This window comes from Leptonychotes weddellii, chromosome 6 (assembly GCF_054177405.1).
Source record: "Leptonychotes weddellii isolate Sample4059 chromosome 6, ASM5417740v2, whole genome shotgun sequence".
NCBI lineage: Eukaryota > Metazoa > Chordata > Mammalia > Carnivora > Phocidae > Leptonychotes > Leptonychotes weddellii.
The window spans coordinates 24022384-24050182 of record NC_138374.1 but is presented as its reverse complement, the minus strand read 5'-3'; the positions used below and the strand labels follow the sequence as shown (position 1 = coordinate 24050182).

The window sequence follows — 27799 nt, the reverse complement described above, 5'->3', positions numbered from 1 at the left end:
TGCGGCTCCAGAGAGGCCGCCAGATGGCGCCCGGGACCAACTGCAAGATCAACTTCCTTCCTCTTCCCCCAACTCTTCCCGGCAGCGGGGCCCCGCTCCGGGCGGGGGACCCGAGGGCTGGGGCCCGCCAGCTTCCCCCTGGAGTTCCCCGGCTTCAGAAGTGGCCAAGAGTTAGGCGCACCATAAGCCGAGTGGCAGCAGGGGCTGCCAGCTGTCTGGGGTAGGCAGGGTGGTGAAGAGACCGGAGCCGGCGCCCTTGGCTGGGCGATGGCGCTCGGTCAAAATCCAGCCTCGGGCAGATCCCTCTGCCAGAGCTCAAGCTTTAGCTGACCATCATCCTACCTCCCCGCTCCCCTGCTGGAGCTAATATTTCCCCTCTAAGGGGCGCGCCCGAGTCGCTCCGGATTGGCTGCACGAGTCCGGAGTTAAACTTTCAGCCAATGAAAAAGGTCACGCGGCGTGACGCACGGAAACGTCACGGGAATTCCCCCCTCCCGGGGGTGGAAAAGGGGCTTTCCCAGCTGGAGCCCTGGTGGCTGTGGAGAGGTGTCGGGACCCGTCCGAGGTGGGTCGGGCCGGGAGAGAAGCCGGAACCGGAGCCGCCGCCGCGGTGAGTGGCCGGGTTCAGACCCCTGAGTGGCCGGGACACGGGGAAGGGCGGAAGGAGGGCCCTTAACTGACCGAGTCCCAGGGCTGGAGAGCGGCATATGCACGCACACACACAGAGCACGCGCAGAAACAAGACATACGGAAACCCACCGACGTCTTTGCACAACAAAACAGAAACCAAAAAACAAAACGCGCGGACCCATACGTGCACCTACGCGTACGCTAGCGATCGCACAGCACTGTCCATACACTCAGACTCGCACACACGTACACGCGAACATGCTCACCCGTGCACAGGTGCCTGGACCCATACCTTTCACGCACAAACTCAGATCTGTTCACCTGTACCCTTATATATCAAGACATGCTCAGACGCGTCCACACTGAGTTTAAGGACGCTCACCTGTACACAGCCTTGCTCCCTGGCACATGCATATTGACACCACACATACACAACATTCACGCACACACTCTATACCTCTAATAGAAACACACACTAGAGACACACACGGCTATGGGACCGGGGCAGGGGAAGTGGCACCCAGAGCAGGGGCGGTGTGGGAACTGTTGAGATGTTTCGGGGAGAGGGAACAGAAGAGTCCATCCCAAGAAGGAGACACCCTTCTTTCCCCCGCCCCACGGCCCCAGAGTCCGTTCTCGGGGCAGAACCCCGGGGCCCCCCACTGGGAAGAGCCCCCGCCTACAGGCCTTCGGAAAGGAGGCCTTCCTACAGCAGGAATGTCCCCCCAAAAGCCCCCGGGTGAATCAGCCGTGGCCTCCCTCGGGGTAGAAAATCCCAAGGTTGCTCCAGGACGGGGGAGGGGAAGGGGGCGGGAGGCGGGCCTGGCCCGGGCCTGAAAGCGTCCGGCAGGTTTGAAAGACCCTCCAGTCCCCGGCGCCTGCCCTGGTGTGTGGAAGTGGGCCCAACCACCAGGGGCGCTTCCCTGGGTCTGGTTGCCCCTCTGCCCGCAGAGAGGCTGCAAGGAGCTCAGAGGCCAGCAACCACCTCGCGCCCCTCCCGCCGCGGGGGCGTGGCCAGTGGCGTCATTTCCAGGCCCGCCCCCTCCGGCCCCGCCTCCCCCTGGTATTTTCGGGACTTTCCTAAGCTGTTCTAACTTTCCTGCCGCTTCCCCGGCCCAGCCCAGCCCAGCTCCGGATCTCGCTTTCCACCGGATCTCGCCCGCCACACCCGGACGGGTGGCTGGAAGAGATCAGACCCTCCCCCAAATCTGGGTCCCCCTCGCCCCCCCCACTCCTGTCCTGATCTGTCTCTCCCTACCCCCGCTACTTCCCCCACCCCCCACCTAAGGCGGGCGCCTGAAACTCTGGGAAACAGAACCCGGCCGGAGCCACCAGACACAGCCGGGCCTAGCCCAGAGACATGGAAAGTTGCTACGACCCAGTGAGTCACGCCTCCTGGCTCTAAAGCCGGGCCGGCTGTCCCCACGTCTGTCTCTGTCTGCCTGTCTGTCGGAGTCCGCTCTGCTCCCCTACACCTGTAATGCTCTCTGATTATCTCAACCTGCCGGTCAATCTGTCTGCCTGTCTGCAAACTTCTTCCAATAGGAGCTTTTTTACGGGCCTGAGGAGGAAAGGGAGTGGTTACTCAGGGCTGGGAAGTGGAGGGCTGTGGGGTGGCTCAGAATCAGTTGCCACCCCAGTCTGTCTCCAAACCAGGCTCTGGATGGCATGATTGAATATGATGACTTCAAATTCGACCCGTCCATTGTGGAGCCCAAGGAGCCAGCCCCGGAGACAGGTAAGTTCCTTACCTCTCCTTGTCTTAGAGAGGGGCGAGGGAGGAGCGTGTGCCCTCTGCCTTGGGGAGACGGGCTTAGAAATCCTGGCTCAGCAAGGCCCCTCTGTCCCCAGCTGATGGCCCTTACCTGGTGATAGTGGAACAGCCTAAGCAGGTGAGCGAACGGAAGGGGTGCTGTGGGATGACTTCAGCTTTGGGGACAAGTGGGGGAGTTGTAGCTGGGTGGCCATGGGGAGGGTCACTGATCACAGAGGCCACTTGAGGTTGGAATAGTTGGCTGCTGCTAATCACGGTGGTGTGGCTTGGGAGATACTGCCAGTTATTATGGTCACTGCTGGCGGGGGAGCGGGGCTGGCTTAGGAGGGGGGGTCTCTCCTGGTCACAATGTCAATCTGCCCCGGGACGTTCAGCGAGGCTTCCGATTTCGATATGGCTGCGAAGGCCCCTCCCATGGAGGATTGCCAGGTGCCTCCAGTGAGAAGGGCCGGAAGACTTACCCCACAGTCAAGGTGAGTCAGGATGGTGCCGGAGGGTGGGCTAATGGACAGTGTGTTCAGGGGCATTACTGACAGTCCTCACCCCTCCCAGATCTGTAACTACGAGGGACCAGCCAAGATCGAGGTGGACCTGGTAACGCACAGTGACCCGCCTCGTGCTCATGCCCACAGCCTGGTGGGCAAGCAATGCTCGGAGCTGGGGGTCTGCGCCGTGTCTGTGGGGCCCAAGGACATGACTGCCCAGTAGGTGCCCCCTCGTTGCCTGCCAGTCCTAGGTCCCAGCCCACTTCTGTGAGCTTAGTATCTGACCAAGGGGTGAGATAGGTTGGGCCCAGAACCCAAGGCCCCAAGTAAAAACCAGGAAGGCTTCCTGGAGGAAGTAGGGCTGAGCTGAGCCCTGGCCGCGGGGAGAGTGCCTCAGGAGGAGAGAACTGCTGGCAAAGCCTCTGACTCCCCCTCCCCCACCCAGATTTAACAACCTGGGCGTTCTGCATGTTACCAAGAAGAACATGATGGAGATTATGATACAAAAACTTCAGAGGCAGCGACTCCGCTCCAGGCCCCAGGGCCTTACTGGTATGGAGGGAGGAGGGGTCATGGGAGGTGACCATGGGAGGAGTAGAAGAGGAGGAGGAGTGCAGGGCTCACATGTATGTCCACCGCCCAGAGGCTGAGCGGCGGGAGCTGGAGCAGGAGGCCAAGGAGCTGAAAAAGGTGATGGACCTGAGCATTGTGCGGCTGCGCTTTTCTGCCTTCCTTCGAGCCAGCGATGGCTCCTTCTCCCTGCCCCTGAAGCCAGTTATTTCCCAGCCCATCCATGACAGCAGTGAGTATCCTGACCATCTCGGGTGACAGGCCTAGGTGCCAGAGGGGGCCTGGGGGGCAATCTCAAGCTGTGGAGTTAGGCCTGGGTTTGAACTTGACCCACCACATATGAGCTGAGTGATCTTCAGCAAGTCATTTTCCAAGTACGGCTTCCATGTTGGGTAAATGAAGATACTAGCAGTTCCTGTACTTCTTGTGGTTGTTCAAAGAATAATACAAAGCACCTGGCTCCATAAATGGGGCCATGGCTATTATGTCATCTCAAGTAATTGATATCCCCCCACCCCCGCAGAGTCTCCTGGGGCCTCGAACCTGAAGATTTCTCGAATGGACAAGACAGCTGGCTCAGTGCGGGGTGGAGATGAGGTTTATCTGCTTTGTGACAAGGTGCAGAAAGGTGAGGCTGGAGCCCAGGCTGGGAGCTAGGGACACTGGGTATCAAGATGGGGAGCCAGGGCAGCTCTAGGACAAAAGGCCCTGGAGATTCTACTAGGAGCTGTGGCCAAGCTTCAATTTTCCCTATAGATGACATCGAGGTTCGGTTCTATGAGGATGATGAGAATGGATGGCAGGCCTTTGGGGATTTCTCTCCCACAGATGTTCATAAACAGGTACCCTAGGGCCAGGGCCAGGGCTGGGGGGCTGAACTAGGCCAAGGCCTCAATAACACCTTATGCCCTCCAACCCCCTGCCAGTATGCTATTGTGTTCCGGACACCTCCCTATCACAAGATGAAGATTGAGCGTCCTGTAACCGTGTTCCTGCAACTGAAACGCAAGCGTGGCGGGGATGTGTCGGACTCCAAACAGTTCACCTATTACCCTCTGGTGGAAGGTGGAGCTGGGCTGAAAGGGGGGGGAGGGGGGGTCCCTGGGCTGGAGTGTCCCAGAACTAGATCAGGGGACCCATGAGTCAAGTCAGGAGTGGGGAAGGTCCCAGGAAGAGGTGGTCCTAGGAGACAGCCTGAGGGCTTTTGGAGGGAGGGCCATGACCAAACTCAGGACAGAGCTCTTGAGGCGTGGTGTATAAGTTGGGGTTTTAACATCTCATTTCCCTCTGGCCCCAGACAAGGAGGAGGTGCAGCGGAAACGGAGGAAAGCCTTGCCCACCTTCTCCCAGCCCTTCGGGGGTGGCTCCCACATGGGTGGAGGCTCTGGGGGCTCGGCTGGGGGTTATGGAGGAGCTGGAGGAGGAGGTGAGGGGCCGCTGGTGGCGGGAAGGGGGACGGAGGAGGGGTAAGGAGGAGAGAAGCTGGTGGGGGGAAGAAATCGGGGAGAGTCCTGGCTGGTGCCTCCTACCCACAGCCAGGCCTGTATCCGCAGGTGGCAGCCTCGGCTTTTTACACTCCTCCTTGGCCTACAGTCCCTACCCGTCGGGCTCGGCCCCGATGGGCTGTTACCCCGGAGGCGGGGGCGGCGCGCAGATGGCCGCCGGGGCTCCCGGCGTGGATGCCGGGGAGGAAGCGGCGGAGCCGGGCGCGTCCCCCCTGACCCCCCAGCGCGAACCGCAGGCCCCGGACCTGCTGCAGCGAGGTACAGCCTCTTGAATCCGGGCGGTCGGGACGCTGCGGGTGGGGACCGAACCTGCGCCCACGCCCCTGTCGCCCCCAGCCCGGGAGTACAATGCGCGCCTGTTCGGCCTGGCGCAGCGCAGCGCCCGAGCTCTGCTCGACTACGGCGTCACGGCGGACGCGCGCGCGCTGTTGGCGGGACAGCGCCACCTGCTGACGGCTCAGGACGAGAACGGAGACACGTAGGTGGGCGCGAGGGCGGGCGGGAGACCTGGGCTCCCAGGCCAGTCAGGGACTTGGAGCGCCAAGGAAGGTCGTGGGGTGCGGGGCGGGGAAGGGACTTGCAAAGAGCCAGGGCTGTGGAGGCGGACAGACCCGGTTCCGAGTCCGGCCTCACTATGTACTAGCTGTGCTCAAGGTACTTGATCTCTCCCCGTTTCAGTTCTGTTGGTTGGTGAGAGCACAATGATAGTACTTACAGTGCTCGCTTCGGCAGCACATATACTAAAATTGGATAGTACTTACATACTGCACAAGGTGCTCGGGAGGATTAAGTTCGGGTGCAGCGATGCCCTTGGAGACGTCTGGGCTCCACAAGCCCCAGTGACGGGGATCATGGAGGCGGTGGGGTTTTGAGGGTAGAGGATGCCCTGAGTGGCTGGGCTTGCTGGGCCACATTCTCACTCTCACATCTCTCAGACCACTGCACCTAGCCATCATCCATGGGCAGACCAGTGTCATCGAGCAAATAGCCCATGTCATCTACCATGCCCGGCACCTGGGTGTTGTCAACCTCACCAATCACCTGCACCAGGTGAGGGGCACCTACGGGTGAGGGGGCAGGAGTTGGAAGGCAGGTGGGCCGAGGCGAGGGGGGAACCTGGCTCATTCTGCCTGTGTCTCCAGACGCCACTGCACCTGGCAGTGATCACCGGGCAGAAGAGCGTGGTGAGCTTCCTGCTGCAGGTGGGCGCAGACCCGGCACTGCTGGATCGGCACGGAGACTCCGCGGTGCACCTGGCTCTCCGGGCGGGCGCCGGTGCCCCCGACCTGCTGCGCGCCCTGCTGCGCAGTGGGGTTCCCACCATGCCCCAGCTGTTGCACATGCCGGACTTCGAGGGTGAGTTCATCACCTCATCTGGACCAGGGGGCAAAGGTGGGAACTGGGGAGGGCACCTGGCGAGTGTTCACACCTGGTGTGAACATGAGGTGTTGAGGTCAGCTGGTCAGGGGGCCACGTTGGCTTCGCAGCTGTAGGCTGAGTGCCTGTGTCCCTAGGGCTGTACCCAATACACCTGGCGGTCCGTGCCCGAAGCCCCGAGTGCCTGGATCTGTTGGTGGACAGTGGGGCTGAAGTGGAGGCTGCAGAGCGGCAAGGGGGCCGAACAGCCCTGCATCTAGCCACGGAGATGGAGGAGCTGGGGTTGGTCACACACCTCGTCACCAAGGTGGGACTGAGGATTGCTGGGGGGGTGGGGCCAAGGGTTGTGGAACCAAGGACGGTGAAGATGCAGGGGGCAGGGGCGACCAGTCACTGGGTGCTGTGATCAACCGCTCCCTTGCACCCCACAGCTCCGTGCCAACGTGAATGCCCGCACCTTTGCGGGAAACACACCCCTACACCTGGCAGCTGGACTGGGATCCCCCACCCTGACCCGCCTCCTTCTAAAGGCTGGTGAGCCTCATCCTTGGGGCATATGAACAGGGCTGGGGGGGGGAGAGAAAGGGGTGCCTCCCAGTACCCCCCCCCACCATGTGGGTTCCCATTGTAACTCCTCATACCTCCCTCCCTCCCCAGGTGCCGATATCCACGCAGAGAATGAGGAGCCCCTTTGCCCACTGCCTTCGCCCCCCACCTCTGGTAGCGACTCAGATTCTGAGGGACCTGAGAGGGACACCCGAGGCAGCTTCCGGGGCCACACACCTCTTGACCTCACTCGCAGCACCAAGGTGAGGCGAGCCTGGAGCAAGAAGCACCAGGGAATGGGGGTACCTGGGCTTATGGCTGGGGCCCAGAGGAGCTGGCACCTGGGCTTAAGGACTGGGGTGGGAGGTCATCAAATGGAGGCTGTCTCCCCAGGTGAAGACCTTGCTGCTAAATGCTGCTCAGGACACCACAGCACCCCCCCTGACCCCGCCCAGCCCTGCAGGTGAGAGCTCTTCACCCACTGCCAGGCTGCAGACCCCTGCTCACAGAGCTCTCTTCTTTAGAACCTCTGAAGGAGGGCTCCCTTGCTCCATCCCTGTTGCCACCCTCTGCCCCATCCGTCAGATTCCCGTGAGAGCAAGGTGGCTGCCTGGGTCCATCTCTGGGCGTAACAGACACATCTGCATGTGTGTCCCTGTCAGGGCCAGAGCCGCCACTTGAGGATACAACCCTACAGAACCTGGAGCATCTGCTAGATGGGCCAGGAGCCCAGGGCAGCTGGGCAGAACTGGCAGAACGGCTGGGGCTGCGCAGTCTGGTGGACACATACCGGAAGACCGCCTCGCCCAGCGGCAGCCTCCTGCGCAGTTACAAGGTCAGTGGATCCCCATCCCCTGCTCCATGCCTGGCTTCTGTCCCCTGTCTCCCATCTCCGGTGCTCCCTTGGCCCCAGGGCTTCTGGTCCCCACACTCCAGTCTCCTGCCTTTTCCTTCTCCCCAGCTGGCTGGTGGGGACTTGGCAGGCCTGCTGGACGCCCTGTCTGACATGGGCCTGGAGGAAGGAGTGAGGCTGCTGAGGGGCCCCGAAGCCCGAGACAAGCTGCCCAGCACAGGTAAAGGGGTCCTACCTGGAACGCAGATCCGGGCCTGGAGGGTGGGAGGCCTATAGGACCCTGACTGTTTGCTACCGCCTTTCTACTCGCCCCACAGAGGTGAAGGAGGACAGTGCGTACGGGAGCCAGTCGGTGGGACAGGAGGCAGAGAAGCTGGGCTCGGCCCCCGAGCCGCCAGGAGGGCTCTGCCACGGGCACCCCCAGCCTCAGGTGCACTGAACTGCTGCCCACCCACCAGCCCCTCCCTGGGCCCCTCTGTACAGCACCCCTGTCTATTCCAGTTCTTATTTAACACCCCATGCCCACCCCTCAGTTGGGGCAAATAAAGGATTCTCCTGGGAAGGGGGGACACAGCCCCCTCCCTAACTTATGGCAGTCCCTGATGTGACTCTTGTCCCCGGAACCAGCTGCCTACCCTGGCCCCAAGCCAGGTACCGGAGAGAGAAGGAGACCCAGCCAGCAAGTCCAGAGCAGTTTTAATGGGAGTGGAGGCTGTACAAAGGGCAGGGCCCACTGACAGAGGGAGAGTGAGGCCATGCTGTCCCCAGACTGTGTAGGGGGGCCTAGGCATGGATACCCTTCCTCCACCTCTGGAAAGAGAGAGGGTGAGCCTCAGGGAGGAAGGAGGGAAAACCAGCTCAGCCCCGACTCCTGGCCTCTATCTGAGCCAGGCCCCAGGATGGAGGGGGATTGCTGGTGTCGGGGTGGGGGTGGTCTCAGCAGAAAGCAGAAACGTCAGGCCTCCCCCACAAAACAAAAAGCATCAAAAGTCCAAGGGGCCCTGGCCCCTCCCACTCCAGCCCTCCCCACCCCATACGAAAAAGTGCAAAACATTATCACAAAATGGGGGTCTCAGAGGGGCCCCTAACCTAGGCTCCCGAGGCCCACGCCCTAGCCCTGCCCTGCCCCGGACACCGCGTCCGGCGCGGTCGGGCCCTGGGCCGAGGGGCCCTCACGGGTGGCCCGAGGCCGGCCCGGGCTCAGGCAGGGCTATGTCATGCAGGTGCCCAGTGGGCGCCAACCCCCCCATGTGCCTACCCTCAACTCAGAGCTTCCACCGCCCACTGCTTGCCCCTGTGCGAGGCTCTGAGCCATGACCCTGAGCCCGGGGCTGGCTGGCTGGGTTGGCCTGCAGGGAGGGACTGGAGGGAGGGCCGAGGAGTCCATCCGCTGTGCTCCCGGCCTGGGCCAGCGCTGCCTCTACTGCATCCAGCTCCTCACTGCCTGCCTTCAGCTTGACGCGGAGCAGCGCTGCGTACGTGCTGTAGCGGGATTTCTGAGGCAGAGGGCGGGGCTGTGAGCCTGCTCTCCACCCTCTGCCCATCTCACCCCCGTCTGGAGACCAAAGCAGGTTCTTGCCCACCCAAAGCCCCCATGGTGACATGATCCCCGGTAGGTGGCGACCCTCTGTGGGCGCTCTTGAGGCTGCAAATTCTAATAGCTAATACTTCCCGAGCCGGGACTAGAGTTGGGAAAAGTGAGCACCTGACAGACCTCATCTCACTTCGTTATCCTGCTGGGTACAGCATGTCATCCCCGGCCCACAGAAGAGGAAACAGGCTCAGAGGGGTTAAGCAACCTGCCCACGGTCCCCCAGCTGGTCCTATTCTCCTGGAGCCCATGCCTTAACCTCTAGCCTGAGTCTGTACATGGGAACAGAGAGGTCCCACCGATGGAGAAAGGAGCCACAGAGGCGCCGGTGCAGGGAGGTTCACCTCAAACTCCAGATAGGCCTCCTTCTGCCGCTGCTCCTCAGCCTCCTTGCCCCGGGCCTTCCTGCCCAGTTGCGCAGCCCGGTGCTCTCGCAACTCGCTTGCCATGGCCTTCAGCTTGGCCTCATGGGTCCGCACCTGCTCCTCCTAGAGGCCAGGGGGAGTGCAGTCAGGGTCACTCTAGTACATACAGTGCCTTTGTGCATGTTTTTAAAAAAGCTGCCCCATCCTGTGGATGAGCAAAGCACCGTGTCTAGGTTAATGCCTTGGCAAGTGGCGTGGAGACCGTATTCCAGCCTTCCCTCACCCCCCATGGCCGGTGTCCTGGTGTGGTGGACATCTACGTAATCACCCACGGTAGCCCTGAGTGCAGTTGGGCTGGGCCTGCCCCACTCCATCCCACTGGCACCAGGTGGACGGAATTGGGAGTACCTGGGAGAGGCGGGTGGCAGCACTGGGCAACAGAGGGCGGCTGAACTTCCTCTGGGAGCTAACAGCAGCTGGGAAGGGGGGTGCAGAGAACATGGCAGCCACCACATTGATGCGAGTGATCCAGGACTGCATCTGCTCCAGGCTCCTGGGGAGACAACACAGCCACTTAGGACCTGGGCCCAGGATTCCTGTCCGGGCTGCCTCTCCTGGCTCAGGGTGTGGCCTGGGAAGAAATGAGGCAATCCAGGGACAAGAGAAGGGAGCAAGGTGGGACTGGGGCAAAGGGGTCCAGGATGGGCAGGAGGAGGGCACTCACGGGGCCTGAAAGAGGAAGACCCGCCAGTCTGCTGTGCGCAAGTAGAAGACATGGGGCCTCTTGCTGTAGTCGCTGGCGCGCGTGGCCAGTGCATGGTGGATGCTGATGGCATTCTTTAGCTCTGCCTCTGATAGGGCCTTCCCGGGCTGGTACTCCTCCTGCAGGGGTGCCCATCTTGTCCTGGCCATGGTCCCAGCCCGGCCTGGCCCAGCCCACCCCCACTCCCCTGAGCCAGCTCAGCCCCAACCCCTTGGGCTGGCCCCGCACCTTCTGCAGATAGAGGATCATGCCCTTGAGGATCCCGTGGAAGCTCTTCCAGCCCCGCTTGCCCCGAGGTGCTGGGGGGAAGGAAGACAGGTCAGGGGGCCTGAGACCGGCCCTCTCCCCTCCATCCCCCAGACCCTCCCCATCCAGCCACGTACTCTTCCTGCAGTCAGGGTCTGCGTGCACCTTTCGCACCAGGGCCCCATGCTTGTAGACTGCAGCCCCAGGCTCAGGAGTCAGGTCCAGGAAAGGGCTGGAGCCGCTGCCACTGCCCCCGCTGACCCTCTTGATGACCTTGGGGTTGGGGTCGGCCAACTCAGACAGAGAGCGTCTCAGCTCCTCCTCGTCTCTGCAGGTGTGATCACCTCAAAGGGGGCTGGCCTTGCAGCCACAAGCCCCCCTCCGTCCTAGCCTCTGCCCCCCCCCCCCAGGAAAGTGCCCCCTTGTCTGTGGAGGGAGTGGGGGAACAGCTCCTCTCACAGGGTGTGGCTCCCCTCAATCCGAGGCTCCCCGCCTCAGATCAGCTCTCCCCAGGGGTAGCTGTGCCCCCCGCTCAGATGAGGATTCCTCCAGGTAGTGTATCTTCTCACTTTGGTTAGAGCTCCCAAGGGTAGGACTATGACTGTTCCTTCATTCCCATCCTTTTCTGTTTCTGCACATAGACACACCAACCCTCACCCCCTTCTCCACTAGGGCAAATGCACATCTGACTCAACAGTCTCAACCACACCCGGCAGCATGCTTTGCTCATAGTTTGTTGGGTAAATGGTGGCAGAAGTGGCTTCCTAGTGGTCGCCTAGTACCTCTTGGTCAGCAGGCCCTGCTAGATATCGAAAGAATCAGGTTCTACCCTGTCACTCTTTTGATCAAAAACCTGCAGTAGCTCCCTATTACCTCCTACAAAGAGCCCATGCTACCTCTCTGCCAACGCTGCCTTTTCCTCTTTTCACTCTCCAGCCAGCCAGGCCCGCCTCCTCTTGGTCTCCCCACCCCACACTCATTTCAGCCACCACATATTTGCCTCCCAAATATCAACTTCCCTCTCCCCAAATGCTTCCCCTACTTCAAGGCCTGCCCCAAGTCCCAATCTGCACCCCAGTCCTGAGCTCTGCCTCCTCAGGTCTTCTCTCCTGCAGCCTGGGAGCTCCCAACCCAACCGATCCGTGACTGGACTCTCAGCAGACACCAGCAAATATGAGTGATCTATTGCCTGTTTCGATGAGGCTCTCCCTGTCAGACTGGGGGCCCCAAGGCTAAAACTGGACCTCCTCCCTTAGTCTGGACTCCTCTAAGACTTACTCTGAGTCTCCTTCCACTGAAGCTGCCAAGAGTAGACAATGTGGTCCCTTGTTCTACGACACTCTGGATTCCCTAAGACCTGAGAGGGGGCTCTACCTCCAGAGACTTCTGCTTTCCCATTTGGTTTGCCAAGGGACCTTCCCTTTTCGTTTCAGCACTCCTCCTCCCAGGCCCGCTGACAGTGGCCACCCACCCCAGCCTAGCTTGTCATAACAACCCGGCTGAAGAAAAGACACAGATCCCCAAGATCAGGCAGCCATCTCCAAAGAAGGAAGTGAGGCAGCCTCAGTGCCTCTCATGGCCTCACCCGCCTCCCGTGCCCCAAACCCAACCTGGACTCACAGGGCCTGCCTCAGCACTCTCAGCCTCTCCAGGCAGCCCCTTCCCCACACCCCAGCTCCCTCACCACACAGCCCCAGGACTCACATGGCCCACTGCAGCTTTTCATTCTTGATGGAGCTGTACAAGGCCTGGGAAGGGAGGAACAAATCAGGCAGGTATGGGTCACTCGTGGGGGAAGCAAACCATGTATCCCAATGCCAGAGCTCAGAGCCCTCCCTCCTAAGTCAGGGGAGGAGACAGCGGGGAGCGGGGGGCCCGCTGGGTGTGATGACCAAGAACACAGGCTCCGAAACAGAGTGCTAGGACACAGTCCTGTTTCACTTTTGCTGCAGGACTTTGGGCAAGTATCTGTGGGGAGAACAAATGTAGTAACAGGCATGTAATGTAGAGCAGGCAGTCGGCACAGGGCACCCAGGCATACAGTCGATGCACCGTAAATGGCAACTGCTCTTATCATCTTTGCTGTTGTTATCGTGAGGGGTATCCCGCCCAGATCCTGGGTGGGAGAAGCACAGCACTGGAAGGAATAGAAAAGAGCATGCCAAGAAGCTCTCCTTTCCCCAATCATGTGCCTTGGCCTGTTTCCATAGGATAAACCCACACAGAACATATGGGGAAACTGAGGCCCAGCAACAGGGATTCACCCCCGTCACCTCCCTCTCTGGCTAGCAGAGAGCACATTCTCATGACTCCTAACCTCTGGGCAAGCTGAGCACTTCCCCCAGCCCAGACAGCCCCAGCAAGTCTAACGCCAGGGTGGGTGAGCCCCCTGCCCACTGACATCCTTCATGTTACCGGGCAGTGAACACTAGTCTCAAAGGCAGAAGTTTTAGTTTCCAAATCCTGCACACCCCAAGCTCCCTGTGAACTCCTGAACCAGTCACTTCCCCTCTGTACAGTTGTCATGGGGGACCTGTGGGGGCCTTGGGATGGCAGGGGAGAGAATGGGCTCCAGGAGTTGCAGAGGGGACCCCTCTTCTTGGGAGTGGCCTGCAGCATGGGTCCACAGCAGCACCTCCCACTGTGGGGGCGACTCCACCAGCCTGTCTCTGAGTGGGTGTGTCTCCAGCATGTGCGTGTTGGGCTAAGCGCGTGGCGTGTGATGCTGCCTGCGTGATCTGGGTGCAGTGGTGACGTCGGTGCCTTCTCCGTGATGGGACACAGCCCCCCACCCCACCACCAACATACCACAGTCACTGACTCTCACTGCCCACTGTCACACTCAGCCACAAGGCTAGCCCAGCATCCCACATGTGCACATCCTGTCCAGGGGTGGGTACACCCCACAACCTCCACACCCTACACAGCACAACCCAGCTTTATGCACACACAACCCTCCCAGCACACCCCCAGCCCAAGCCCGGCAGAGCCCGGACCCTAAACCCTCACTCTCCAACTCTGGGCCAGGAGGTTGAAGTGGCCACCCAGATCCAGCCTGTCTCCAGCCTTCCAGTTCATCCCCTGCCCCCTCGGACGACCCCGTTTGGCCCACAAACACGTCTTCCTTCCGAAGTCCTAAACCCTATGGGTGAGCCCCATGTCATGCTCCCAGCTAGAAGACCCAAAGACCCTTTGGTTTGAGATGCCCACCTTAATCCGACCGTCTGTGCCCTTCCCCCTCCAGTCCATGCCCACTTCTGGCTACCCACGGGCTCTGTCCCTGCCGGGCTCGGCCCCCCCGCCTCAGTCCGACCGATGCCCCTTCGGCTCGTGCCACCTTCGGTGCCTCCCTCACACCGCCCCCTCAGCCACACCGCCCTCCACAACGCCCGCGGCCGCCCCCCCGCCCCGGCTGGCGTGGGCCGCGGCCCCAACGCCCTCACCGCCTTCTTCTTCTTGCGGCTCTGCAGGCGGCTGACCACCAGGTCGGTGTAGAGCACGGGCTTGAGACTGCGCGAGCGCTGCGGCCAGCCGTAGCACAGGGTCTCCGCGCCGCGGTGGGTGCGCCCGTAGCGCACGGAGCACAGCGAGCGCGAGCGCAGCCGCCCAGCGCTGCTGTGGATGCTGTTGACGCCGATCATGCTGGCCCGGCCGGCGCGCCGCGGCCCCGAGCCATGCCCCCGCCCGCCCTCGGCCCGGACGGCCCGGACGGCCCGCGGACGGCTCCCCCGACAGCCGGCGCGAGCGGCCCGGCCCGGCCCGAGCCCGGCCCGGCTCCCACCGACGCACAGAGCGCGCCGCGGCGGCGGCGGCGGCGCTGTCGGCTCTGCGGCTCCGCGCGAGCGGGAGGGGGCCGCCGACGGGGAGGGAGGGCGAGGGCTGGGGGCGGGGACGGCACAAAATGGAGGCGTCCGACAGCGCAGGGGCCCGCGGCGCGCCGCCATGGGGGCGGGGCCTCGGGGACCAGCCTGGGCCCGTGCGCGAACATGCGCGGCAACGGGGGTGATGGCGGTGGCGCCGGAAGCCCCTAGGCCTGCGTCTAAGAAGGTGGGCTGACCCTGTAGGGTCTGCAGCTCCCTCCTGGCTCGTCACCTTGGGGGGGCCAGGGGCGGAGGAGGTGGGAACGCGTCCCCTCGGCCCCTTCTCCCCGCCCCGAGCCAGGGCAGGCCACGCAGGAGGGGCAGGAATGGAGGCAGCCATGGAATCGCACCAGCCTCAGCCAACTCACCCAACCGAAGATAGCTCAAACGCCCGAGGCTATACCCCAACTCACGTACACACAGCCCAGTTTAGAGACATACACCCCAACTAGCCAGATCACCAATCCACACTCACCCCAACGCACAGACATTGTAAATTCAGATGCACCCCTCAGAATTTAGTCTTTAACTCATACAATCCTTGCTCATGGATGCATGCCATAAATCAGACAGCAATTTGTAGATATACACCCTAATACACAGAAAGACCCAACGTACACCCCAACACAGATACACTCTCTAAATCGTAAGCCCTTAAAGCACGAACATACCCCAAGCCAAACCCCCTGATTTACCAACACCCTAAAGCATAAACATTATATATACACAACTCAACTCAAGCATACACCCCAACTCTTTGACACCCCAAACTCACAATGGACATCCCCCCAATTCCGATACATTCCCAAACTCAGAAGCCCAACACACCCCAAGCTCACAGACGCACCCAAGGACACTCCTGTGCAGTCACATGTATGTGATGGCCCAGAGACCCCTTTGCCAACCCTAGAGGTTTCAAATGAGTCCAGGCCTCCCTGCATAAAACCAACGGATCAGGGAAAGGAGTGAAACTACAGGACCGGGACACCCTCTCCTCCTCCCGTGCATACCAGTCCTGTGTAGCTAAATCCCTCAAGTGCTGGCCCGTGGGAGCAGGGCCCGGCAACAGGGGAATTAGAAGAGCAGTGTCTAGTCCCAGCTTGAATGTAACTGGCTCTGAGACCTTGGAAAAGCCTTTGTCCCTCTTGGGCCCCTCTACCTCCGGGTCCCTCCAGCACAGTGGTACCAGAAGGGCCTTTGTGGCCATATATCCTGGGGCAACGGGTGGAGGGGGAGGAGGGAAGCGGGGGCACCTGTGTGTCCCTGCCCTATGCTGAGACCCCTCCCATCCTCGGTGAACACTGGAGGAGGGGCACTTAAAGCAAATGCAGGGTCCAAGGCCGCCTGATGACGGGTTTTCGAGAGCTGTCTCCCCTCCCCCGCTGCGCACGGCCAAGACTGCACACAAGTGCGCATGTTCCGGGGGAGCCTGCGTGTGGGGGTTGGGGGAGGGGGCGGTCCCCAAGCTGAGTCACGAGAGCCCAGGTTCCAGCAGCAGGAGCTGGGGGCCCGGTAAGCCCCTCACCTCACCGATTTACACGCTGCCGCCGACAGGTCCCCATCCCTCCCCTCCAGCAACCTCTACCCTGCCCGTCCCCCGCCCCCCCCCCCCCCCACCTTGAGCAGCTCCCTGGGGAAGTCTCCGCCTTCATTGAGGCCCTCCAGGTTTCCGATGAAGTCTCCGCAGGTCATGCGCTTCCCAATGTTCTAAGTGAGGGCACAGAGGACTGTGAGGGGGGCCTTAGGCCCCAGGCCTTGAAGTCTCTGGATGCAGTTTTCTGGGCTCCCTCCCGCCAGCCCCCCACTCACATGGCCGTGGAGATCGGTGTTTAGTAGCATGAGGGCGCAGGTCAACGTGTGCGCACCGTCTAGGGGAGAGTTAACATTCAGCCTCGGCCACATCCCACAGGTTCTTCCCACAGCCATCTTCCCCAGCCTTCCAGTTTATCTCCTACCCTTTTTGGCCCCCAGTCATACTTTTTTAAGTCTTGAACCCCATAGTGAACCCTCCTGCCAAAGCCCTCTCTTTTCCAGCAGATCCCTAAAAGGGACCTTTTCCCCAACACCCACCGGCCTCGGTGAGTATGCACTACACACAAGCCAGTGGGCCCCTCACAGTTACGCTGCCCAGTGCAGCCAAATCACATTGTCTGTGGACAGTGGCGTGCAAACACACCCGCTCCTGACCACACACACTAGACCCTAGCAATGCCTGCCCACAGGCACAGTTCCACCTTCCTGAAGCCATGTCAGCACTGCACACATGCATGCTCACACGCCTGCAAGCCTGTGCATGCATTCACTCCCACACACACACTCATGCTCCTATGCACACACACTGTGTCCATCTCCTTGGTGACCAGCTGGGAAAGCCCTGGCCCCTGACTTCCTCACCCTCTGAGGACAGGGCTCCAGGATTGCACTGGAAGTATCTCTGGGAGAAGTGGGCCAGCACACGCTCCCGTTCTTGGGTCTCACCCATTAAGGCCAGCTCCTTCAGAAACACCCTGGGGAGTGGGGAAGAGGGAGCATGTCACCCCTACCCAAGGTCCCCTAACCAGGCAGCCCCAGCTTTTGGCCATGCCCAGCCATCCTGGGAAGGATGACATCGGGGCACCTTAGGAGAGGCATAGGGGCTCGGAGGAGGCACAGCAGAGGCCCTGCACACCAGGCCTGGAGAGTGGGGGCTGCCCTCAAAAGGCTTAACACCCACCTGAGAGCTTGGTCCAGAGTCATGCCCGTGAAGACAAAGAACTTGAGGTACTCGCCAGCCACAAGTTTGCTGAAGTCATTGCTGTGGGCAGGGCAGATAGACAGGTGGAGTTTCAAGGGAAAGGCTCGAGGGGCCAGGTGGGCTTACCTACAGCCCCGGGGCTGTTAGAGGGGATGTGGAGGTGCTGCCCACAGGATGCATCCCTCCTCCCCCCATTCTCAATCCCAACCAATGACTTTACTTCTTGCCCAGGTGCCGGGCCACATCGGCCTTCCTGAAGCCGTCTAGTCGGTATAGCCTCTTAGCTAGGCGCTGCGCGGCCTCCAGGTCTGCTTTCTGCCCATTGGACAAGGTGTCTGTGCTTCCCAGGGCCAGCCGCTCTGTGCTGTCCAGCTCTGAGTCCGAGTCGGACACCAGCTGGCTCAACGGTGGTTCGCTGCCGGGGTAGAACACTAGCTCAGAGGTAGGGCAGTCCCTCTGGGGCCATTCCGATCCTTCCTCTGCCTCCAAAACCGGAAGACAGAGAGGGGGTGTTTGGGACATGGGGAAGGCATTTTTCCTTTCACCAGAGGACACTGTACAGTTTTTCTCTATCAACTGATGCCATCTCTCTGTAGAAGTCCTACATCAAATTTAACCCACATCCATCTTTCTGCTGTGGGAATTTTGACTGCTTCTCCAAAGCTCCCTATGGAGTTCGCTATTAGGCACAGATTTCCTATCTCCACATTGGCCCCTTCTGAGAATATAGTCCTCTATCTCTGAGAATATGGGCTAAGGTGGGATATAGATAGGCTGCCAGAGAAGAACAGTGGAGGGTCAAACAATGATTTGAGGGCAGCAGGGACACCTTCCCCCTCCTATGTCTTTCTTGTTCTAGCCTTTGCCTTGGTCCTTCTCTTCCACCCACAAAGAGGCAGACTCTGGGGTAGAGGGGAATGGGGGTCAACATGCACCCCATTCATCCCGTCTCCTCCTCCCCTTCCCTTCCCGCCATCCCAGCTGCTCTACTCGCAAAGCCACCTGTCACCCCAGAGACAGAGGCCGGAAACTCCTGGTTGCTAGGCAACCCTGTCTCCCTGGCCACCCCCTCCCGTTGCCATGGCTTCCGTGACTGAGAGGGTAGCTGGCTGAGGGAGAGCAGAAAGGTTAGACTGGTGAAAGGACTTCCTGGAGAAGGGTGAGAGGCTCCTGACTGAAGGGGGAGGCGACAAGGGAGGGAGGCAATGGGAGAGGCTGGTGGCTGCGTCTTTGGGAGAAGCCTCCAGGCTGGGTGGAGTAAGGTCACAAGAATTCTAAGCAGGTTAGAGGCTCTGCCTGGGGAAGAAAGGGCCTTCCTAGAAAGAAAGGAGGGTGTTCTCTGAGGACTCTTAAATCTTGAATCATGGTTTTTCAAGTCACTGGATCTGAGACCAAGGGGGTGGGCTCCCCCTCACAGCCAATGGAAGTAGCCCTCCAAATGGAAAAACAGACATCTGCACCCCCTAACCACTCTATCAGGGGTCAGGAATATAAACTGCCTCTTTGCACTAGGGCTCTTTCCCTTGGAGCAGCTGTTCCTGGGGCCCTGGGGACCTCAGTTCTGAGGAACCAAAGGAATCACTCACCTGCCCAGGGGTGCTGCCCCCAGCCCAAAGCTGTCCTCTGAGCGGCAGGGACTAGGGGGCTCCCTCCCTGGGGCCTGCTTGGCTCCAGCTTCTGCCTCCTCTTCCTCCCGTCTCTGTGTCCAAGGCCCATCAGCAGCGGAGCTGGTACCAGAATCTGGCTCAAGAGGTGCAAGTGGGGCGGGAGCAGGAGGGTCAGGCCGGGGGGCAGGGGGTTGGGGAGGCAGCTCAAAGGTGAAGAAGGGGCTCTGGGTTGGGCCAGGTGAGGCCAGGGCCTCCAGCGAGGCAAGGCTGGTGTAGGAGGTGCCCTTGGCTCGGTGTGACTCCAAGATGGCTTCAAACACACAACTGAAAGAGTCAGGCCCATCAGCTGAGGGGCTGGTCCCAGGTAGAAAGGGCACAGGCGACTTGAGAGGCCCAGGGTGAGGCATCCGGGTGCCTGGCCTGCAGGGGCAGGGAGAGTCTCTGATCAGGGGCCCAAAGGACAGCTCTTGGGTAGCATTTCATTGAATTCTCATATGACTCTGTGAAGGGGACTATCACCTCCTTTTCACAGGCCCCAGCCCTCTAAAAAAGCCACCTGGGTAGGGAGTCCCCACTACGGGTTCACCAAGCTATTCAGTGCCCTGAGGCACCCCAGCCTTACCGTCCCTAGCACCCAATCCCTTCCTCTCTTCCTCCCTGCTAATCTCCCTTTCTCCTCCTTCTCCCTGATCCTCTCCCCTCCTGCCATCCCATTTCTATTTCTGGCAACATCTTAGTAGAAGAAGATGAGGCTCCAAGCTGCAGTGGGGTGTGAGACGGAGAGGAAAGCCCCCACACTCCCCATTCTCCTGCCAGGATCCAGGATCAGGATTGATGCTCCCACACCCCCAGGCTTGATTCTGGCCCCTGGCCTCTCACTCTACCTCCTGTTCTTCACTAGAACCCCTTTCCTCCTCACTCTACCTCCTGTTCTTCACTAGAACCCCTTTTCTGGCTGCTCCCTACCCTATGGGCTCTTGCTGACACATACCCCACCCCCCACATCCCCAGCATTCTGGCAGGCCTGGGGCCTCTGTCCAGAATCTCCTGCTGCATCGCCCTGTCAGCACTGCTAGCTTGGTCCTGACCCTCCCAGTCCCACCCTCATCTCCATTCCAGTCCCTCTGACCCCAGCTCTGCCTTTGGGCCAGCTCCAAGGAGTAAGCCTCCTTCTTTTCCCATTCCCGCACTCACCGGGCCCCCTCTGAGGCCTCAAACACCTCGTCGTCCACTTCCTCTTCCCCACCTGCCTCGTTCTCGTCCTCATTTCCACTGCCCAGGCTGGGACAAGGGCCAAAGCATGGACCGCGATGTGGGGCAGGTGAGCGGGCAGTGCCAGGCGGGCCCTCAGAGCTGGGCTGACTCTCGATGGCCGAGTCAGCATCCTCCCGCTCAGCCAGCACCTCATCGATGTCCGTCTCGCGGTAGCACCTCAGGGGCACCATGTCCAGGTCCGTCTCGGAGTACTTGGCTGCTCGCCCCACAGCCACCCCAGAGCCCTGCCCTGAGCCCACCCCAGGTGGAGATGGGGGGGCCTGCTCTGGGGGCTTAGCACCTGCAGTATGTATAGGCATCCTGGTCAAGAGGTTATTCTGTCAGCTACCTGTCTTGATACTGTTCTAGGAAGGAGCTCTTTCCCGTTGCCTCATATTGGCAGGAAGATTCTTTCACTGTCTAGCCACCATTCTTCCTGCTACAAACTCAGCTTGTTCCTGGTGCCAGTGAAGCTCGTTTCAAATCAAGTTCTTGTCAAATAACTTTGAGGGGCCCAAGGGAGACCAGCTTCTTTTCTACTTCACAGAATGACCCTTGATATCCTGCCATCCCCTCTCTCCACAATCTAGCTTCCTCCAGGTGCCCAACCCAGCCATGATCCCCTGACCCGCCATCATAACACAGATGGAAAGTTTAAGACCTGGAGAGGCATTAGCCAACTCATGAGCCCAGGAAAGGACTGGGGGGAGGTTACAAGGAAGGCTCCCTACCATGCCTCAGCTGCTGTGGGGAAGGCCCTGCCCTGTTCCCCTTGCCTCATCCAGGATCTTACCTGAGCTTGGGGGGTCCAGGGAGCCATAGAAGAATTCCCATTTGGCTCGAGCAATTCTCTGGGCATGAGAGGAGACTTCCCGGGGGGAGGACCAGGTGTCTCCCTAAGCCAAGGAGGGAGAGACAGACACAAGTACCCAGAGGTAAAGCCACACATACAAAGACACAAGAACATGGGACAGAAACACAGAAAGAAAAACACACAGGGACAGATATAGAGGTGCCGAGGCACAGGGACAAACATATGGGGCAAGAAAGAGACAGATTTAGGACAGATCGAAGAATTCAGAGTGAACAGCTGACAGGCTCAAAACTGCCAAGGGACCAAGCCTTGCCCCCATGCTGGGGCTCTGGGGTTCCAGGGAGCCCAAGGGAGGTCGCATACCTGGTTCAGGAGTCCAGTGTCAGCAGGTCCTGGGAATAGCTTGGCCAGGTGCTCAGAGGGTCCCCCCAGCCCATTGGGGAGAGAGGAGTAAAGGCCATCTGCCCCAACCTGAGGTTGGGTTGGTGGCCCATGTATAAGGCCCCGGCTGCCAGGCCCAGCTGAGCCTCCTCCGGCTGGGAGTGGGTCTGATGTGGATGCCTCTAGTCGCAACTTCCGGTTGGAGCCAGGCCCCAGGGCTGGGGTGGGCCGGGGAGGAGAGACCCCACCCAGGTCCCAGCTCCGACTCAAGCCTCCGGGAGCAGGTAGCCCATTCAGTGGCCTCACGCTGGCCTTCTCCACAAAGCGGAATATGACCACAGAGCTCCGAGCCCCTGGTGGGGGCTGCCCAGTGGGTGAAGAGGGTGCCCAGGGTGAGGGAGCAACACGGGGTGAGGGGGGCCCACGCAGGGGTGTACAGGGTGCTGTCACACGTCCCAGTTCCCGGCCTCGGGGACCTGGACCTGCCACCCGCCGTAGCAGGGAGCCTGTGCTGCCATACATGCTGGCTGGGGGGCTTTGTGGCACCGGGCCTTCGGGGAGCCAGCGGCGTGGGCATCGTGGTGGGGAGATGGCACAGTCACCCTCCGAGCAGAAGCGCATGGCACCCTGGGCCATGCTGGGGCCGGGGGTCAGGCTGGGGGGGCAGGGATGGCGAGGCCAGGCGGGGAGTGAGGGGGCAGCATGCTCTTCAGACAGGCCTGCAAGAGAGGAAGGGGGAGCAGGGGGTGAGCTGCAGGGAAGGTGGATGGGCAGGAGAGCAGAGACAGAAGGGGAAAGCAGGATAGGCCATCTGAGAGCCAGGGGCCTAGCCTGTCCTGGGAATATGGCATCATTGATCCCACCCCTAGAAATGATCAGGCCTCCTACTTGGACTACTTCCATGGAGGCCTGAGGAGAAAAGAATTGTGTCCCCAGTAGGCCCCTGGCTCCTTTCCTTCTGTCTGAGGGCCCTGAGCATCACCCTGGGAGGAGAAAGGAAGCTATTTCAGAAGTTGAGTGAGTTCAGAGTCCCTGTGGCATTTTGGAGCTACTTCTGGTGGAGGAGGGGGAAGGCTGGTAGCCCATCCTCTGGACCAGGAGTGTCAGCCAATCAAAACCATGTTACAGCCATGGGTCCCCCACAGTCTCTCTTATGGAGGCCCCTCACTCAGTGAGAGAGAATTCAGGCCTCCTAGAAGGAAAGGCAGGAAGATTGGGGGGGGGGTGTTATATAGGGACGATGAGGGGCTGAGAGGCATATGGTGAAGGGGAGGAGAACTGAGGCCCCTACTCCTAATGTATATATGCTGAATGGGAAAGGGACATTCTTGTTCTTCATACAGGTACACACACACACAGGGACAAATAATGTCAGTACACAGTTAAACATATTTATAGGCAATATCTCCTGCACACACAGACCCAGGCACACACATACACACGTTACCCAAAGACACACCCTCATACACTCTCACAGTCATAACAAATATGTGTGTAATGGAAAGGCACATGCTTATTTTACACACACACTGTCATCAAACAAGAATACACAAAGAGACACACAAATATACTCACAGGGCCTCATTCTCCAATGCACACAGACACAGGCGTATCAGACACTCACAGGGACCTACTAGTCACAATCACATACAAATACAGATGCACCCTCACACACACACTAAACAGGAACACACACCCTCTCCCCCAACCCCCACCAGTCACCTGTCTCTGGGTGGGAAGGCTGCACCAGACCCTGTCCCTCCTTCCCTCTTAAGGGAATGACAGATCTTGTCCAGCCCTTAAAGGGGTAAAGGGGCCTCTGGTGGCAATGCAGGGTAGGGGCAGAGGTCAGGAGCAGCAACCCTGCCAGGCAGGTTTCTGAAGCTCAGTGGGGGCCCAGGGCATCCCCAGTGCAGCTCCGATTGGAGCTGCCTCAGTACTCACCGCTGCTCGCCTGGAGCTGGGGCCGAGGAGAGGCGGGGAAGAGGCTGGGCCCAGCTCAGCTGTGAAGGCAGCGCGGCTCCCGCTTGCTCCCGCTTGCTCCAGGCCCGCCTGCCTCTCAGTCCCTCCCCCTCCCCCCTACGCGCGGCTCAGGCAGAGCTAATCCCCCCACCCACCCCCCGCCCTTTTCCGGGGCCCTGAGCCCCGGAGGCTGGCCCCCCTTCTCGACGCTAGGTCTCCGCTGGGCTCTCCCGCCAACCTGAGACCCGCCCTTGACGAGGGGGAGGATGTATGGAACCCCCGGTTCTGTTCCCAAGACCCTCACGTGCCCCACCCCAATCGTGTCCTGGTCCCTTTCCTCCACCGCCCCCTGAGCCACACGCCAGACCCAGCTGCACTCGCGTGTCCCGCTCCAGACCCCACGCGTGTCCCTAGGAGGTTGCCACATGACCTGTTACATGCCACACGCGCTCCCGCCCCCACGAGCACGCGGCCGCGCCAAGCACACCGAATGGGTGTAGACCGGACCCGCCCCCTAAATCCAAGAGACCATCAACTTATGGGAGAGAGATCTAGGAAACAGTGCCTCAAGCCCTAAGGGGTTCTACGTTTCGGACCCAGGAGACCCAACCCTGACCACTCGCCCAGGATGCAGCAGGAGGGATGTTAGTCAGACTTTAGAAAGAACTTCCTTGCTGCCTGAGTTAGGTGTCCTGGCTATCTGAGGGTAAATGGTTAGACGGGATGATGCCGGGAGTGGAGGAAGTGGGAAGCAGGCAACCCTTGTGCCCTTGGCCAAGGTAGAAGGGGGCCCAGCTATTTTAGGAAAGCACTGCCAGAGTTACTATGGCAACTGCTCTCCTTGGGAACGCCAGGGCATGCAGGTGGCGACCTCGGAATGAAGAAGGGGCCTGTTCGGGCAGTCAGGGGGCGAGAGGACTTGCGCGGCGGGGGCGCGCGGGGCTCACCGCGGGGAGGGGCGGCGCGGGCTCCGCGTGGTGCTGAAGGGGACAGCGCCAGATTTGTCGCACTGCGCAGGCGCAGAGGCGCGAACAAAGCAGGGAGGAGGAGGAGGCGCGCGTCCCGAGGTGGTGCGCGCCTACAAGGCTCTATCTTAGTGGAGGTCGGTCCTCCCATCTACCCCCTCCCCAAGCAGGCTAAGGAAGAGGAAGCAAATCCCTCACCCAAGATAACCCTCTTTGGTCCTTCCCCGTTGCTGGCTTCTCCCTTCTTGCTGCATTGGGGGTTGGGGAGGGTGGAAGGGATTCTGGGAAAACTAGGATGCCTGAATTCTCAATCGCGACTCGCTTGACCCTGGACAAGGCGCGTCCTCTCTAGGGCTTCGGTTCCATCTTTTAAAATGGAGTAACAGCACAGAGCTGCTCACCTTGCAGAAGTGCCCGAAGCCCTGATGAAATAATGGATGGGAAGCAGTTTTCGTTATGTAGAGGGAGATGAAGCGGCTGCACGAAGGGAGAGCGCAGCCCTGCTAGGGGGCAGCTCTCGGCGACAGGAGTAGCCCTCAGCGTCCTTCACACCCTCCCCACCAATGGATGATGGGGAAAGCACTGCTCCGGGGATTCCCCGGAGCGGACCCTGGAACCAGGAACTGCGGACGCGGTGAGAGGGCCGCCCAAAGTCTGAGCCTAGAGTTCTGGGACATCACTGCCCCAGGGCGGGCCCAGCCCCAAACCCCACAACTAAATCCCCACGTCAGCCGAGAAGCGGTACTCCTGGTGGGCTGAGCTGAGCACTCATTCTTCTCAGGACTCTAGACCTCCTGGGGAAAAGATAGGGACCCAAGTGGAGAGATAATCCTTCTTAGCGCCCCCTCTGTCTCTCCCTTCGAGGTGCAAATCCATTCCAAATCGTCCGGGCGTGGAAGGGGCTGGACAGCTCTGTACTTCATAACTAACCAGGAACGAGAGGTTTGGGCAAGTTTGCTTGATGAAGGAAAAAAAATTCTAGCTTCGCCCATTTAATTCATTCAGCAATTACTGGGCACCTACTATGTGCCAGACAGTAAGCCTGGATAGTTTCTCCCCATTTTTCCAAGTCGCTAAACGTGACCAGAGGGCAAAGAGTAGGCCCAGAACCTTGGAGTCTTGGCTCCGCCCCTTCTGCGTTTGGCTTTGCCTGCTCCTCCCATCACCACTTCACTCAGAGGCGGCCACTGGCCCAAGACGAAAAAAGAGCCAGTCTCTGCTGCACCATTGCGTTCTCCAGCTTCAGTTCTCAAGCCCTGTAGCCGAGAAGGCGAGGTCTGATGTTACACCACCAGTCTGTTCCGCCCTCAGTTTCGAGATCCATCCGGAACGCTTTCAGATAGGATCCTCAGTGAGACCGCACTCGATTGAATCGGTCTGTCTCTACAGCCCAAGGAGGCGGGTTCGCTGAGGCCTCTCCCAAGGCCAAAGCAAGAAGACCTTACTGCGCACGCGCAATAGGCAGCCGATGGAGCCACCGATGGAGCCGTCCGGAGGGGAGCAAGAGCCCGGAGCCGTCAGGTACCGAGCACGGGAGGGGCCGAGAAAGGGAAGAAGGACCTGGGGGAGGGGAGCCGAACTGGGCCGGGTCTGGGGACCGCTCTTAGGAGCCGGGGCGCAGAAGCATAACGGAGGCGGACTCGTAGGTGACAGCGGCCCGGGGACGCCACCGCCCCTTTACCCGCAGGCTCCTGGACCTGCCTTGGGAAGACGTGCTGCTCCCACATGTCCTGAGCCGGGTGCCGCTACGCCAGCTGCTCCGGCTGCAGCGCGTCAGCCGGGCCTTCCGGGCGCTCGTGCAGCTGCACCTGGCGGGGCTGCGCCGCTTCGACGCCGCTCAGGTGAGCCGGGAGCCAGAGCCTCGCCCCGTCTGGGTACCGCCCCCGCCCCGCCTCCAGCCCAGCCCCCAGCCCCTGTCTACCCTGCCGGACCCCGCGGGAAGTACTCTCAAAGGGCGAGGGCCGGCTATCAACTCAGAAGGCGCTTGGGGTCTCTCCCGGGAGGGCAGGTGGCAAACCCCGAGGGCGGGTTGCTGACGGGAAAGAACTCTTCAGGGGCGGAGAGGCAGCGCCCGTCCCGCCCCCGGGACCAGCTGAGAGTCGAGGTGCCTCCCTGCCCGCAGGTGGGTCCGCAGATCCCGCGGGCCGCTTTGGCCTGGCTGCTGCGGGACGCTGAGGGGCTGCAGGAGCTGGCGCTGGCGCCGTGTCACGAATGGTTGTCGGACGAGGATCTGGTGCCGGTGCTGACGCGGAATCCGCAGCTGCGGAGCGTGGCGCTGGCCGGCTGCGGGCAACTGAGCCGCCGCGCGCTGGGGGCGCTGGCGGAGGGCTGCCCCCGCCTGCAGCGCCTTTCCCTCGCGCACTGTGACTGGGTCGACGGCCTGGCGCTGCGCGGCCTCGCCGACCGCTGTCCGGCCCTTGAGGAGCTGGACCTCACCGCCTGCCGTCAGCTCAAGGATGAGGCCATCGTATACCTGGCGCAGAGGCGCGGCGCGGGCCTCCGCAGCCTCTCGCTGGCAGTCAACGCCAATGTGGGGGACGCCGCAGTTCAGGAGTTGGCTCGGAACTGCCCGGAACTCGAGCACCTCGACCTAACCGGCTGCCTCCGCGTCGGAAGCGACGGCGTCAGGTGCCTGGGCATGGGGTCGGTGGGTTGGGAAAAGGGCAATCACTTACTTAGCCTCTGGGTTAGGGGCGGGCTGTAGCTGTCGCAGGGCAGAACGGTGGTGTCTGGATACCACGGCACCCCCGTTCAGACCAGGAAAGGCCTCTAGGATTGCCTAGACCATAGAGCCCATAGTTTAAAAAAAAACTTTTTTGAACCAGTATTTACACATTGGCAGATTTCACATACAGTCAAGTTTCTGGCTTTTCTTCAACAAGGGGAAAACCTTGAAATCCTGGGCGGAGCTGAGGAGCAGTTTCCCCCTTTAAGAGACAGGAGGAAGTCTCTGGTTCACTGGAGACATTGAATGTATGACCCCATCCGGGCTCCCTCCCTCGTTTACGGAGGGAAAAAGAATGCTCTGAGTTTGAGGGAGACAGGGGCTTTGCTGGCTCCCCCACCGTGGGCGTAGCGGCTTCTGGCCCCTAGCCTCACCCGGCTCCTCCCCCAGGACATTGGCCGAGTACTGCCCGGCGCTGCGCTCGCTGCGGGTGCGGCACTGCCACCATGTGGCCGAGCCCAGCCTGAGCCGCTTGCGGAAGCGCGGCGTGGACATCGACGTGGAGCCGCCGCTGCATCAGGCCCTGGTGCTGCTGCAGGACATGGCAGGCTTTGCACCCTTTGTCAACCTGCAGGTCTGACCTGCCTGCCGATGGGGCACAGCTGGACTGTGTGGCGGGGCCTATGAACTGTAGGGAAACTGGACTGTAGGGGCCTCTGGTTAGAGGCGGATGCCCTGCCCCACCCTGGAGCTTCAAATAAAGAGCTTTTTACCCCCTCTTGCCTGGTGCTGCTGCCCTGTTGGAGATAAGGGATATGAAGTTGGGAGAGAGGTCAGACAGACACAATACCC

General features: G+C 60.6%; 3 protein-coding genes across 9 annotated transcripts; 2 read left to right on the top strand and 1 right to left on the bottom strand.

The window, feature by feature from the left end:
- The first annotated feature begins 254 nt into the window (after positions 1-254).
- On the top strand, positions 255-8330 carry NFKB2 (nuclear factor kappa B subunit 2). 4 transcript variants are annotated; one of them, XM_006751309.3, is made up of 23 exons: positions 256-610; positions 1919-2011; positions 2287-2368; positions 2482-2522; positions 2779-2877; positions 2957-3108; positions 3335-3441; positions 3533-3691; positions 3983-4087; positions 4216-4301; positions 4386-4524; positions 4757-4885; positions 5013-5222; positions 5301-5442; positions 5900-6014; positions 6107-6320; positions 6479-6648; positions 6773-6875; positions 6999-7150; positions 7281-7350; positions 7550-7722; positions 7849-7960; positions 8058-8330. In XM_006751309.3, exons 2-23 carry the CDS (start codon positions 1991-1993, stop codon positions 8177-8179), a joined length of 2703 nt encoding a protein of 900 aa, XP_006751372.1. In that variant the 5' UTR covers positions 256-610; positions 1919-1990; the 3' UTR covers positions 8180-8330. The 4 variants fall into 4 exon arrangements, 3 of the variants coding, with proteins under 3 accessions (XP_030878472.1, XP_006751372.1, XP_081678942.1); XM_031022612.2 differs by lacking the exon at positions 1919-2011 and having other exon boundaries at positions 255-610; XR_014146003.1 differs by lacking the exons at positions 256-610; positions 7281-7350 and having other exon boundaries at positions 646-2011.
- Positions 8331-8417: 87 nt separating this feature from the next.
- PSD (pleckstrin and Sec7 domain containing) lies at positions 8418-24808 on the bottom strand. Of its 3 annotated transcripts, none has more exons than XM_081822809.1 (17): positions 24684-24808; positions 21338-22074; positions 20954-21056; positions 20101-20461; positions 18886-19326; positions 17520-17714; positions 17279-17359; positions 16960-17072; positions 16375-16433; positions 16183-16272; positions 12410-12453; positions 10843-11033; positions 10688-10758; positions 10421-10578; positions 10105-10249; positions 9676-9819; positions 8418-9236 (listed from the first exon to the last, which is right to left on the bottom strand). In XM_081822809.1, the coding sequence occupies exons 2-17, from the start codon at positions 21989-21991 to the stop codon at positions 9006-9008; spliced, it is 3081 nt and encodes a 1026-aa protein (XP_081678935.1). In that variant the 5' UTR covers positions 21992-22074; positions 24684-24808; the 3' UTR covers positions 8418-9005. The 3 variants fall into 3 exon arrangements, 2 of the variants coding, with proteins under 2 accessions (XP_081678935.1, XP_081678934.1); XM_081822808.1 differs by lacking the exon at positions 24684-24808 and adding an exon at positions 23300-23457; XR_014146000.1 differs by lacking the exons at positions 8418-9236; positions 10843-11033; positions 24684-24808 and adding an exon at positions 23300-23460 and having other exon boundaries at positions 9725-9819.
- Positions 24809-24826: 18 nt separating this feature from the next.
- On the top strand, positions 24827-27724 carry FBXL15 (F-box and leucine rich repeat protein 15). Of its 2 annotated transcripts, none has more exons than XM_031025667.2 (5): positions 24827-24916; positions 25672-25803; positions 25970-26123; positions 26405-26910; positions 27398-27724. In XM_031025667.2, the coding sequence occupies exons 2-5, from the start codon at positions 25751-25753 to the stop codon at positions 27585-27587; spliced, it is 903 nt and encodes a 300-aa protein (XP_030881527.1). In that variant the 5' UTR covers positions 24827-24916; positions 25672-25750; the 3' UTR covers positions 27588-27724. The 2 variants fall into 2 exon arrangements, with proteins under 2 accessions (XP_030881527.1, XP_030881526.1); XM_031025666.2 differs by lacking the exon at positions 24827-24916 and adding an exon at positions 25453-25557.
- The last annotated feature ends 75 nt before the right edge of the window (positions 27725-27799 follow it).

Bases quoted from the DNA above. Each gene is read 5' to 3' on its own strand.
- NFKB2 (XM_006751309.3), top strand. From the start codon at position 1,991: ATGGAAAGTTGCTACGACCCA. The intron at 2,878-2,956 runs GTGAGTCAGGAT...CACCCCTCCCAG, and splicing joins AGACTTACCCCACAGTCAAG to ATCTGTAACTACGAGGGACC. The intron at 3,442-3,532 runs GTATGGAGGGAG...TCCACCGCCCAG, and splicing joins CAGGCCCCAGGGCCTTACTG to AGGCTGAGCGGCGGGAGCTG.
- PSD (XM_081822809.1), bottom strand. From the start codon at position 21,991: ATGGCCCAGGGTGCCATGCGCTTCTGCTCGGAGGGTGACTGTGCCATC. The intron at 20,462-20,953 runs GTAAGATCCTGG...TACATACTGCAG, and splicing joins CCTGGACCCCCCAAGCTCAG to GTGCTAAGCCCCCAGAGCAG. The intron at 10,579-10,687 runs GTGCGGGGCCAG...GCACCCCTGCAG, and splicing joins TGATCCTCTATCTGCAGAAG to GAGGAGTACCAGCCCGGGAA.
- FBXL15 (XM_031025667.2), top strand. From the start codon at position 25,751: ATGGAGCCACCGATGGAGCCGTCCGGAGGGGAGCAAGAGCCCGGAGCC. The intron at 26,124-26,404 runs GTGAGCCGGGAG...CCCTGCCCGCAG, and splicing joins GCCGCTTCGACGCCGCTCAG to GTGGGTCCGCAGATCCCGCG. The intron at 26,911-27,397 runs GTGCCTGGGCAT...CTCCTCCCCCAG, and splicing joins GTCGGAAGCGACGGCGTCAG to GACATTGGCCGAGTACTGCC.